The sequence below is a fragment of the Panulirus ornatus genome, chromosome 1 (genome assembly GCF_036320965.1).
Source record: "Panulirus ornatus isolate Po-2019 chromosome 1, ASM3632096v1, whole genome shotgun sequence".
NCBI lineage: Eukaryota > Metazoa > Arthropoda > Malacostraca > Decapoda > Palinuridae > Panulirus > Panulirus ornatus.
In genome coordinates this window covers 51277063-51290768 of record NC_092224.1, presented here as the reverse complement: position 1 = coordinate 51290768, position 13706 = coordinate 51277063, and the positions used below count along the sequence as shown (strand labels likewise).

The 13706-nt window shown below is 42.4% G+C and overlaps 1 protein-coding gene across 1 annotated transcript in view; it reads right to left on the bottom strand.

Moving 5' to 3' along the window:
* The window catches only part of LOC139749045 (uncharacterized), a 410591-nt gene that overhangs the window by 93543 nt on the left and 303342 nt on the right, over positions 1-13706 (bottom strand). The window contains exon 14 of the mRNA XM_071662507.1: positions 696-949. Within this exon, the coding sequence (XP_071518608.1) occupies positions 696-949 (254 nt within the window). The remainder of the gene's footprint in view (positions 1-695; positions 950-13706) is intronic.

Here is a 13706-nt window from a genome sequence, read left to right as displayed (position 1 = left end):
TCATACTGATACGATAAAAATATGTTGTGTGATAGGGAGTTACAGGGATTGTAGTATACTGGATAGTGGTGATGGTGTAAGGGTAAATGCTCTCACATGGTGTAACTGTTGGCACCATATGGCCTTGGTCGGAAAAAAGAGGCAGCAGAAGGAAGTTACTGCAGGGTGCTGTTTGCCTGCCCTACAATATCTCTGTACCTCCAGGTAGGGCAAGCATGTGCCCACTGAATTACAGCAAGCTATTAAACCATCAAAGGTGTTTGAAGTGAAATGGAGACAACAGCACGATTGGTGCCTGGATGAAATTGTGAAAGGAGTGTGTGATCAATTTTAAAGAATTCATTTGCTCCCTAGAACTAATACTCAACCCGACTGGTGCCTGGATGAAATTGTGAAAGGAGTGTGTGATCAATTTTAAAGAATTCATTTGCTCCCTAGAACTAATACTCGACCCTTGCCCAGCAACATTTTGTCTCTATACATGAGTCCTCTCTAAAGAGCTAGTGTGTAAACTTTTCCCATGGCTGGAGTTAGAAAAAATAAAAGAAAGGGGGGGGGGAGACTGTGGGAAGTGTTAGGAATGCATTCCTACTTTTCCTGTGAAATATGGTCTGCTTTGTGCAGTTTCACTACAGGAATGTTTATTCTGTACAAACCTAAACAATTACATATAATTATGTAGAACAAATACTTACCCTTTCCACATCCTCTTTATTCTTTACATATGACAAGAGAATGCGTGGTCGGTGTTGTTCCAGGGGAAGTTCTTTGTTTATAAGTGTAAGATTCCCTAAAACCCCACTTCCAAGGCCTATGGATCCCTGTGACAAGTTACCAGGAGTAGGCAACTGATTTCCTGAAGATGGTTGCTGTGGTGTGGGCGTAGGTGTAGCACTCAGATGAGGCGCTGGTGGTGGGTCCAAGCGAGCACGCTTATTCTCTTGATCACCTATAAAGAAAAATAGTACTTAGCCACCAGCCTCATACCCCCTACACAAGCACTACTAAGTAAATGTAGGGGCACTATCATTCCTTCTAAAGAGATGTTTTCCCTATGGCCACATACATAATACATTTCTTGCTCTGGTTTCTGAAAATCTGTGCCTCTGGCATATCATTAAAAAGTAACTGAGATAAAAGACTTTCTTCTTACTGTAGATTTCAAGCAATGAATTATTCATCACCTAATAAAGAATGAAAATTCTTTCTATATTGCTATACTATTCTCATACACCGAAAATGATATATCAATGAAGTTGTAATTCACAGAGCAAATCATTAACCCAATCAGAGTAATGGGATGACAAATAATTAACAGGATAACAGACTTACAACTCAAGTTCATGAACACACAATCTTACAAAGTTTCACAAATTTTCTTCAAACACATATTCTTTCTTCTCCGTAAATATGAACACTGTATCTAACTCTGCTCTAACGACTGCTCTTTATCATTCATTATTGATACAACATAGGATGAAATTACAAAGGATAAAGGCAGTAAAAATGCTATGATTCTTAATTACCAGCAGTCTCTTCTTCACAAAATATCATGCCTTAATCAAAGCAAATCCTCAATAATTACCTATGGGAGATAAAATCTAAAATTCTTCTTTAAAGAATGTGTGTATTACTACAGAAATGTATCCCAAAAAGTACTATCCTTTCCTTTATGCTGGTGTGGTAGGGTGTTATGCTGGTGGTGTTAATGTTAATCCATACAAGTATACGATAATTATTCACCAATAACCGTGAGAAAAAATGAAACACAAATGTTCACTTGGGACGTATTGTGTTTCAATTTTCCTCGTGGTTATCAGTAGATACTAAATCACACACATCACTATGACCTAATTGCAACATGTTATCATCTTGATTTTCCAGGCACATCTCATATGTGTCAGAGGTGGAGGGAATGAGAAGTGGGAGACCAAATTGGAGGTGGAAGGATGGAATGAAAAAGATTTTTAGCCATCGGGTCCTGAAATTAGAGGAGGGTGAAAGGCATGCAAAGGAATAGAGTGAAATGGAATGATGTGGTATACCGGGGTCGATGTGCTGTCAATGGATTGAACCAGGGAATGTGAAGAGTCTGAGGTAAACCATGGAAAGTTTTAGGGGACCTGGATGTGGAAAGGGAGCCATGGTTTTGGTGCATTACATATGGCAGCTAGAGACTGAGTGTAAACAAATATGGCCTTTGTTGTCTTTTCCTAATGCTATCTCGTGCGCAATGGGGATGGGGGGTGCCATTTCATGTATGGCAGAGTGGCGATGGGAATGGATGAAGGCAGCAAGTATGAATATAATAGGGGATAGGGGAGAAAGAATACTTCCCACGCATTCCTCATGCATTGTAGAAGGCGACTAAAGGGGACAGGAGCTGGGGGCTAGAAACCCTTCCCTCCTTGTATTTTAACTTTATAAAAGGGGAAACAGAAGAAGGAGTAACGCACGGAGTGCTCATCCTCCTCGAAGGCTCAGATTAGAGTGTCTAAATGTGTGTGGATGTAACCAAGATGAAAAAAAAAAGGAGAGATAGGTAGTATGTTTGAGGAAAGGAACCTAAATGTTTTGGCTACGAGTGAAACAAAGCTCAAGGGTAAAGGGGAAGATTGGTTTGGGAATGTTTTGGGAGTAAAGTCAGGGGTTGGTGAGAGGACAAGAGCAAGGGAAGGAGTAGCACTACTCCTGAAACAGGACTGGTGGGAGTATGTGATAGAGTGTAAGAAAGTAAACTCTAGATTGGTATGGGTAAAACTGAAAGTGGATGGAGAGAGATGGGTGATTATTGGTGCATCTGCACCTGGGCATGAGAAGAAAGATCATGAGAGGCAAGTGTTTTGGGAGCAGCTGAGTGAGTGTGTTAGTAGTTTTGATGCATGAGACCAAGTTATAGTGATGGGTGATTTGAATGCAAAGGTGAGTAATGTGGCAGTTGACAGAATAATTGGTATGCATTGGGTGTTCAGTGTTGCAAATGGAAATGGTGAAGAGCTTGTAGATTTGTGAACCAAAAAAGGACTGATGACTGGGAATACCTGGTTTAAAAAGAAATATACAAAAGTATACGTATGTAAGTACTCAGTCTCTCCTGGTACTTCCTCACACAAGTTTCCTTCCCAAGATAACTTACTCTCACCACCCCAACATTCTCTTCTTTTTTCTGAAAACTTCTACAAATCTTCACCTTTGCCTCCACAAGATAAAGATCAGAAATCCCTCCAGTTGCACCTCTCAGCACATTAACATCCATAAGTCTCTCTTTCACGCACTTATCAATTAACACATAATCCAATAATGTTCTCTGGCCATCTCTCCTACTTACATACGTATACTTAAGCATATCTCTCTTTTTAAACCAGGTATTCCCCATACGTATACTTAAGCATATCTCTCTTTTTAAACCAGGTATTCCCAATCACCAGTTCTTTTTCAGCACATAAATCTACAACCTCTTCACCATTTCCATTTACAACACTGAACACCCCATGTACACCAATTATTCCCTCAACTACCACATTATTCACCTTTGCATTCAATTCACCAATCACTATAACCCGGTCTCATGCATCAAAACTACTAACACACTCACTCAGCTGCTCCCAAAACACTTGCCTCTCATGATCTTTCTTCTCATGCCCAGGTTCATATGCACCAATAATCACCCCTCTCTCTCCATCCACTTTCAGTTTTACCCATATCAATCTAGAGTTTACTTACTTACACTCTATCACATACTCCCACCACCCCTGTTTCAGTAGTGCTACTCCTTCCCTTGCTCTTGTCCTCTCACTAACCCCTGACTTAGCTCCCAAGACATTCCCAAACCAATCTTCCCCTTTACCCTTGAGCTTCGTTTAACACAGAGGCAAAACATCCAGGTTCCTTTCCTCAAACATACTACCTATCTCTCCTTTTTTCTCATCTTGCTTACATCCACACACATCTGGACACTTCAATCTGAGCCTTCGATGAGGATAAGCACTCCCCGTGTGACTCCTTCTTCTGTTTCCCCATTTAGAAAGTTAAAATACAAGGACAGGAGGGTTTCTAGCTCCTCACTCCTATCCCCTTTAAAGAATGGAAAAAGGTGAGAACAAAGGACGTAAGGGGACTGGGGGAGGAATGGGATGTATTTATGGAAGCAGTGATGGCTTGTGCAAAAGATGCTTGTGGCATGAGAAGCGTGGGAGGTGGGCAGATTAGAAAGGGTAGTGAGTGGTGGGATGAAGAAGCAAGATTATTAGTGAAAGAGAAGAGAGAAGCATTTAGACGATTTCTGCAGGGAAATAATGCAAATGAGTGGAAGATGTATACAAGAAAGAGGCAGAAGGTCAAGAGAAAGGTGCAAGAGGCGAAAAAGAGGACAAATGAGAGTTGGGGTGAGAGAGTATCATTAAATTTTAGGGAGAATAAAAAGATGTTTTGGAAGGAGGTAAATAAAGTGCGTAAGACAATGGAACAAACGGGAACATCAGTGAAGGGGCCTAGTGGGGAGGTGATAACAAGTAGTAGTGATGTGAGGAGATGGAGTGAGTATTTTGAAGGCTTGTTGAATGTGTTTGAATGTGGCAGATATAGGGTGTTTTGGTCGAGATGGTGTGCAAGGTGAGAGGGTTAGGGAGAATGATTTGGTAAACAGAGAAGACGTAGTAAAAGCTTTGCGGAAGATGAAAGCTGGCAAGGCAGCGGGTTTGGATGGCATTGCAGTGGAACTTATCAAAAAAGGGAGTGAATGTATTGTTGACTGGTTGGTAAGGTTATTTAATGTATGTATGACTCATGGTGAGGTGCCTGAGGACTGGCAGAATGCTTACACAGTGCCATTGTACAAAGGCAAAGGGGATAAGAGTGAGTGCTCAAATTACAGAGGTATACGTGTGTTGGGTATTCCTAGGAAATTATATGGGAGGGTATTGATTAAGAGGGTGAAGGCATGTACAGAGCATCAGATTGGGGAAGAGCAGTGTGGTTTAAGAAGTGGTGGAGGATGTGTGGATCAGGTGTTTGCTTTGAGGAATGTATGTGAGAAATACTTAGAAAAGCAAATGGACTTGTATGTAACATTTATGGATCTGGAGGCATATGGTAGAGTTGATAGAGATGCTCTGTGGAAGCTATTAAGAATATATGGTGTGGGAGTTAAGTTGTTAGAAGGAGTAAAAAGTTTTATCGAGGATGTAAGGCATGTGTACGTGTAGGAAGAGAGGCAAGTGATTGGTTCTCAGTGAATGTTGGTTTGCGGCAGGGGTGCGTGATGTCTCCATGGTTGTTTAATTTGTTTATGGATGGGGTTGTTAGGGAGGTGAATGCAAGAGGGGCAAGTATGCAGTCTGTTGTGGATGAGAGAGCTTGGGAAGTGAGTCAGTTGTTGTTCACTGATGATACAGCGCTGGTGGCTGATTCGGGTGAGAAACAGCAGAAGCTGGTGACTGAGTTTGGTAAAGTGTGTGAAAGAAAAAAGCTAAGAGTAAATATGAATAAGAGCAAGGATATTAGGTACAGTAGGGTTGAGGAACAAGTTACTTGGGAGGTAAGTTTGAATGGAGAAAAACTGGAGGAAGTGAAGTGTTTTAGATATCTGGGAGTGGATTTGGCAGCGGATGGAACCATGGAAGCAGAAGTGAATCATAGGGTGGGGGAGGGGGCGAAAATTCTGGGAGCGTTGAAAAATGTGTGGAAGTCGAGAACGTTATCTTGGAAAGCAAAAATGGGTATGTTTGAAGGAATAGTGGTTCCAACAATGTTATATGGTTGCGAGGCATGGGCTATAGACAGAGTTGTGCGGAGGAGGGTGGATGTGCAGGAAATGAGATGCCTAAGGACAATATGTGGTGTGAGGCAGTCTGATCGAGTAAGTACTGAAAGGGTAAAAGAGAGGTGTGATAATAAAAAGAGTGTGGTTGAGAGAGCAGAAGAGGGTTTTGAAATGGTTTGGTCACATGGAGAGAATGAGGATAAATTGATCAACAGGACACAAGTGTCAGAGGTGGAGGGAAAGAGGAGAAATGGGAGACCAAATTGGCAGTGGAAAGATGGAGTGAAAAAGATTTTGAGTGATTGGGGCCTTAACATGCAGGAGGGTGAGAGGCATGCAAGGAATAGAGTGAACTGGAGCGATGTGGTATACCGGGATCGACGTGCTGTCAATGGATTGAACCAGGGCATGTGAAGTGTCTGGGGTAAACCATGGTAAGTTTTATGGGGCCTGGATGTGGAAAAGAAGCTGTGGTTTCGGTGCATTACACACGACAGCTAGAGACAGCGTGAGCAAATGTTTCCTTTGTTGTCTTTTCCTAGCGCTACCTCGCGCACATGCCAGGGAAGGGGATTTTTATTGCATGTTTGGCGGGGTGGTGACGGGAATGAATAAGGGCACACAGTATGAATTATGGACGTGTGTATATATGTATATGTCTGTGCGTATATGTATGTATATGTTGAGCTATATAGGTATGTATATGTCCATGTGTGGACGTGCATGTATATACATGTGTATGTGGGTGGGTTGGGCCATTCTTTCGTCTGTTTCCTTGTGCTACCTCACTAACGCGGGAGACAGCAACAAAGTATAATAATAAGTAAATGTGTATATGTATGTATATGATAAGATGTATAGGTATGTATATGTGCATGTGTGGACGTGTATGTATATACATGTGTATGTGGGTGGGTTGGGCCATTCTTTAGTCTGTTTCCTTGCGCTACCTCACTAACGCGGGAGACAGCGACAAAGTATTATAATAAGTAAATAAATAATACATATGTAAGTAGGAGAGATGGCCAGAGAGTGTTACTGGATTATCTGTTAATTGAAAGGCGTGCAAAAGAGAGACTTTTGGATGTTAATGTGCTGAGAGGTGCAACTGGAGGGATGTCTGATCATTATCTTGTGGAGGCAAAGGTGAAGATTTGTAGAGGTTTTCAGAAAAGAAGAGAGAATGTTGGGGTGAAGAGAGTGGTGAGGGTAAGTGAAGTTGGGAAGGAGACGTGTGTGAGTTAGGATCAGGAAAGACTGAGTGCACAATGAAAAAAGGTGAGAGCAAAGGACGTAAGGGGAGTGGGGGAGGAATGGGACGTATTTAGGGAAGCAGTAATGGCTTTCGCAAAAGATGCTTGTGGCATGAGAAGCGTGGGAGGTGGGCAGATTAAAAAGGGTAGTGAGTGGTGGGATGAAGAAGAATGATTATTAGTGAAAGAGAAAAGAGAGGCATTTGGATGAGTTTTACAGGGAAATAGTGCAAATGACTGGGAGATGTATAAAGGAAAGAGGCAGGAGGTCAAGAGAAAGGTGCAAGAGGAGAAAAAGAGGGCAAATGAGAGCTGGAGTGAGAGAGTATCATTAAATTTCAGGGAGAATAAAAAGATGTTTTGGAAGGAGGTAAGTAAAGTGTGTAAGACAAGAGAACAAATGGGAACATCAATGAAAGGGGCTTATGGGGAGGCGATAACAAGTTGTGGTGATGCGAGGATATAGAGTGAGTATTTTGAAGGTTTGTTGAACGTGTTAGATGATAAAGTGGCAGATATAGGGAGTTTTGGTTGAGGTCGTGTGCGAAGTGAGAGGGTTAGGGAGAATGATTTGGTAAACAGAGAAGAGGTAGTAAAAGCTTTACAGAAAAAGAAAGCTGGAAAGGCAGTGGGTTTGGATGGTATTGCGGTGGAATTTATTAAAAAAGGGGGTGATTGTGTTGTTGACTGGTTGGTAAGGATATTTAATGTATGTATGACTCGTGGTGAGGTACCTGTGGATTGGTGGAATGCATGCATAGTGCCACTGTACAAAGACAAAGGGATAAAGTTGAGTGCTCAAATTACAGAGGTATAAATTTGTTGAGTATTCCTGGGAAATTATATGGGAGGGTATTGACTGAGTGGGTGAAGGCACGTACAGAGCATCAGATTGGGGAAGAGCAATGTGGTTTCAGAAGTGGAAGGAATGTGTGGATCAGGTGTTTGCTTTGAAGAATGTATGCGAGAAATACTTAGAAAAGCAAATGGCTTTGTATGTAGCATTTATGGATCTGGAGAAGGCATATGATAGAGTTGATAGAGATGCTCTGTGGAAGGTATTAAGAATATATGGTGTGGGAAGCAAGTTTTTAGAAGCAGTGAAAAGTTTTTATCGACGATGTAAGGCATGTGTACAAGTAGGAAGAGAGGAGAGTAACTGGTTCTCAGTGAATGTCAGTTTGCGGAAGGGGTGCATGATGTCTTCATGGTTCTTCAATTTGTTTATGGATGGGATTGTTAGGGAGGTGAATGCAAGAGTTTTGGATAGAGGGGCAAGTATGCAGTCTGTTGTTAATGAGAGAGCTTGGCAAGTGAGTCAGTTGTTGTTCGCTGACGATACAGCACTGGTGGATGATTCGTGTGAGAAACTGCAGAAGCTGGTGACTGAGTTTGGTAAAGTGTGTGAAAGAAGAAAGCTGAGAGTAAATGTTAATAAGAGCAAGTTTATTAGGTACAGTAGGGTTGAGGAACAAGTTAATTGGGAGGTAAGTTTGAATGGAGAAAAACTGGAGGAAGTGAAGTGTTTTAGATATGTGGGAGTGGATATGGCAGTGAATGGAACCATGGAAGCAGAAGTGAGTCACAGGGTGGGGGAAGGGGTAAAAGTTCTGGGAGCATCGAAAAATGTGTGGAAGTCGAGAACATTATTTCGCAAAGCAAAAATGGGTATGTTTGAAGGAATGGTGATTCCAACAATGTAATATGGTTGTGAGGCGTGGGCTATAGTAGAGTTGTGAGGAGGAGGGTGGATGTGTTGGAAATGAGATGTTTGAGGACACTATGCAGTGTGAGGTGGTTTGATTTAGTAATGAAAGAGTAAGAGAGATGTGTGGTAATAAAAAAAGTGTGGTTGAGAGAGCAGAAGAGGGTGTTTTGAAATGGTTTGGCCACATGGAGGGAATGAGTGAGGAAAGATTGACCAAGAGGATATATGTGTCAGAGGGGGAGGGAACGAGGAGAAGTGGGAGACCTAATTGGAGGAGGAAAGATGGAGTGAAAAAGATTTTGAGCGATTGGGGCATGAACATGCAGGAGGGTGAAAGGCATACAAGGAATACAGTGAATTGGATTCATGTGGTATACCGGGGTTGACGTGCTGTCAATGGATTGAACCAGGGCATGTGAAGCGTCTGGGGTAAACCATGGAAAGTTTTGTGGAGCCTGGATGTGGAAAGGGAGCTATGGTTTCAATGTATTATACATGACAGCTAGAGACTGAGTGTGAACAAATGTGCCCTTTGTTGTCTTTTATGTGTGGCGGATTGGCGACAGGAATGAATAAAGGCACCAAGTATGAATTATGTACCTGTGTATATATATATATATATATATATATATATATATATATATATATATATATATATATATATATATGTGTTTTTTTATTATTTATTTATTTTGCTTTGGCACTGTCTCCTGCGTTAGCGAGGCAGTGCAAGGAAACAGACGAAAGAATGGCACAACCAACCCACATACACATGTATATACATACACATCCACACATGCAAATATATATACATATACATCTCAGTATACCTATATATACACACAGACATATACATATATACACATATACATAATTCATACTGTCTGCCTTTATTCCTTCCCATCGTCACCTCGCCACACATGGAATAACAACAACCCCCTCCCCCTCATGTGTGCGAAGTAGCGCTAGGAAAACGACAACAAAGGCCCCATTTGTTCACACTCAGACTCTAGCTGTCATGTAATAATGCACTGAAACCACAGCTCCCTTTCCACATCCAGGCCCCACACAACTTTCCATGGTTTACACCAGACGCTTCACATGCCCTGGTTCAATCCTTTGACAGCACGTCAACCCCGGTATACCACATCGTTCCAATTCACTCTATTCCTTGCACGCCTTTCACCCTCCTGCATGTTCAGGCCCCAATCACTCAAAATCTTTTTCACTCCATCTTTCCACATCCAATTAGGTCTCCTACTTCTCTTCGTTCCCTCCACCTCTGACACATATGTCCTCTTAGTCAATCTTTCCTCACTCAAAATCTCCATGTGACCAAACAATTTCAAAACACTCTCTTCTGCTCTCTCAACCACACTCTTTTTATTACCACATATCTCTCTTACCCTATTATTACTTCCTCGATCAAACCACCTCACACCACATATTGTCCTCAAACATCTCATTTCCAGCACATCCACCCTCCTGCGCACAACTCTATCCATAGCCCACGCCTCGCAACCATACAACATTGTTGCAACCACTACTCCTTCAAACATACCCATTTTTGCTTTCCGGGATAATGTTCTCAACTTCCACACATTCTTCAAGGCTCCCAGAATTTTCGCCCCATCCCCTACCCTATGATTCACTCCCGCTTCCATGGTTCCATCCGCTGCCAAATCCACTCCCAGAAATCTAAAACACTTCACTTCCTCCAGTTTTTCTCCATTCAAACTTACCTCCCAATTGACTTGACCCTTAACCCTACTGTACCTAATAACCTTACTCTTATTCACATTTACTCTCAACTTTCTTCTTTCACACACTTTACCAAACTCAGTCACCAGCTTCTGCAGTTTCTCACATGAATCAGCCACCAGCGGTGTATTATAAGTGAACAACACCTGACTCACTTGCCAAGCTCTCTCATCCACAACAGACTTCATACTTGCCCCTCTTTCCAAAACTCTTGCATTCACCTCCCTAACAACCCCATCCATAAACAAATTAAACAACCATGAAGACATCACACACCCCTGCCGCAAACCTACATTCACTGAGAACCAATCACTTTCCTCTCTTCCTACACGTGCACATACCTTACATACTCGATAAAAACTTTTCACTGCTTCTAACAACTTGCCTCCCACACCATATATTCTTAATACCTTCCACAGAGCATCTCTATCAACTCTATCATATGCTCTCTCCAGATCCATAAAATCTACATACAAATCCATTTACTTTTCTAAGTATTTCTCATATACATTCTTCAAAGCAAACACCTGATCCACACATCCTGTACCACTTCTGAAACCACTGTTCTTCCCCAATCTGATGCTCTGTATATCCCTTCACCCTCTCAATCAATATCATCCCATATAATTTTACCAGGAATACTCAAGAAACGTATATCTCTGTAATTTGAGCACTCACTCTTATCCCCTTTGCCTTTGTACAATGGCACTATGCAAGCATTCCGCCAATCCTCAGGCACCTCACCATGAATCATTTTTTTTTTTTTTTTTTTTTTTTTTTTTTATACTTTGTCGCTGTCTCCCGCGTTTGCGAGGTAGCGCAAGGAAACAGACGAAAGAAATGGCCCAACCCCCCCCCCACATACACATGTACATACACACGTCCACACACGCAAATATACATACCTACACAGCTTTCCATGGTTTACCCCAGACGCTTCACATGCCTTGATTCAATCCACTGACAGCACGTCAACCCCTGTATACCACATGACTCCAATTCACTCTATTCCTTGCCCTCCTTTCACCCTCCTGCATGTTCAGGCCCCGATCACACAAAATCTTTTTCACTCCATCTTTCCACCTCCAATTTGGTCTCCCTCTTCTCCTCGTTCCCTCCACCTCCGACACATATATCCTCTTGGTCAATCTCTCCTCACTCATTCTCTCCATGTGCCCAAACCATTTCAAAACACCCTCTTCTGCTCTCTCAACCACGCTCTTTTTATTTCCACACATCTCTCTTACCCTTACGTTACTTACTCGATCAAACCACCTCACACCACACATTGTCCTCAAACATCTCATTTCCAGCACATCCATCCTCCTGCGCACATCTCTATCCATAGCCCACGCCTCGCAACCATACAACATTGTTGGAACCACTATTCCCTCAAACATACCCATTTTCGCTTTCCGAGATAATGTTCTCGACTTCCACACATTTTTCAAGGCTCCCAAAATTTTCGCCCCCTCCCCCACCCTATGATCCACTTCCGCTTCCATGGTTCCATCCGCTGACAGATCCACTCCCAGATATCTAAAACACTTCACTTCCTCCAGTTTTTCTCCATTCAAACTCACCTCCCAATTGACTTGACCCTCACCCCTACTGTACCTAATAACCTTGCTCTTATTCACATTTACTCTCAACTTTCTTCTTCCACACACTTTACCAAACTCAGTCACCAGCTTCTGCAGTTTCTCACATGAATCAGCCACCAGCGCTGTATCATCAGCGAACAACAACTGACTCACTTCCCAAGCTCTCTCATCCCCAACAGACTTCATACTTGCCCCTCTTTCCAGGACTCTTGCATTTACCTCCCTTACAACCCCATCCATAAACAAATTAAACAACCATGGAGACATCACACACCCCTGCCGCAAACCTACATTCACTGAGAACCAATCACTTTCCTCTCTTCCTACACGTACACATGCCTTACATCCTCGATAAAAACTTTTCACTGCTTCTAACAACTTGCCTCCCACACCATATATTCTTAATACCTTCCACAGAGCATCTCTATCAACTCTATCATATGCCTTCTCCAGATCCATAAATGCTACATACAAATCCATTTGCTTTTCTAAGTATTTCTCACATACATTCTTCAAAGCAAACACCTGATCCACACATCCTCTACCATGAATCATACATACATTAAATAACCTTACCAACCAGTCAACAATACAGTCACCCCCTTTTTTAATAAATTCCACTGCAATGCCATCCAAACCCACTGCCTTGCCGGCTTTCATCTTCCGCAATGCTTTTACTACCTCTTCTCTGTTTAACAAATCATTTTCCCTAGCCCTCTCACTTTGCACACCACCTCGACCAAAACACGCTATATCTGCCACCCTATCATATTTTTATTTTTTTTTTATTTTGCTTTGTCGCTGTCTCCCGCATTTGCGAGGTAGCGCAAGTAAACAGACGAAACAAATGGCCCAACCCACCCCCATACACATGTATATACATACACATCCACACATGCAAATATACATACATATACATCTCAATGTACACATATATATACACACACAGACACATACATATATATCCATGCACACAATTCACACTGTCTGCCTTTATTCATTCCCATCGCCACCTCGCCACACATGGAATGCCATCCCCCTCCCCCCTCATATGTGCGAGGTAGCGCTAGGAAAAGATAACAAAGGCCCCATTCGTTCACACTCACTCTCTAGCTGTCATGCAATAATGCCCGAAACCACAGCTCCCTTTCCACATCCAGGCCCCACACAACTTTCCATGGTTTACCCCAGACGCTTCACATGCCCTGATTCAATCCACTGACAGCACATCAACCCCGGTATACCACATCGATCCAATTCACTCTATTCCTTGCCCACCTTTCACCCTCCTGCATGTTCAGGCCCCGATCACTCAAAATCTTTTTCACTCCATCTTTCCACCTCCAATTTGGTCTCCCACTTCTCCTCGTTCCCTACACCTCTGAGACATATATCCTCTTGGTCAGTCTTTCCTCACTCATTCTCTCCATGTGACCAAACCATTTTAAAACACCCTCTTCTGCTTTCTCAACCACACTCTTTTTATTACCACACATCTCTCTTACCCTTACATTACTTACTCGATCAAACCACCTCACACCACATGTTGTCCTCAAAAATCTCATCTCCAGCACATCCAACCTCCTGCGCACAACTCTATCCATAGCCCACGCCTCGCA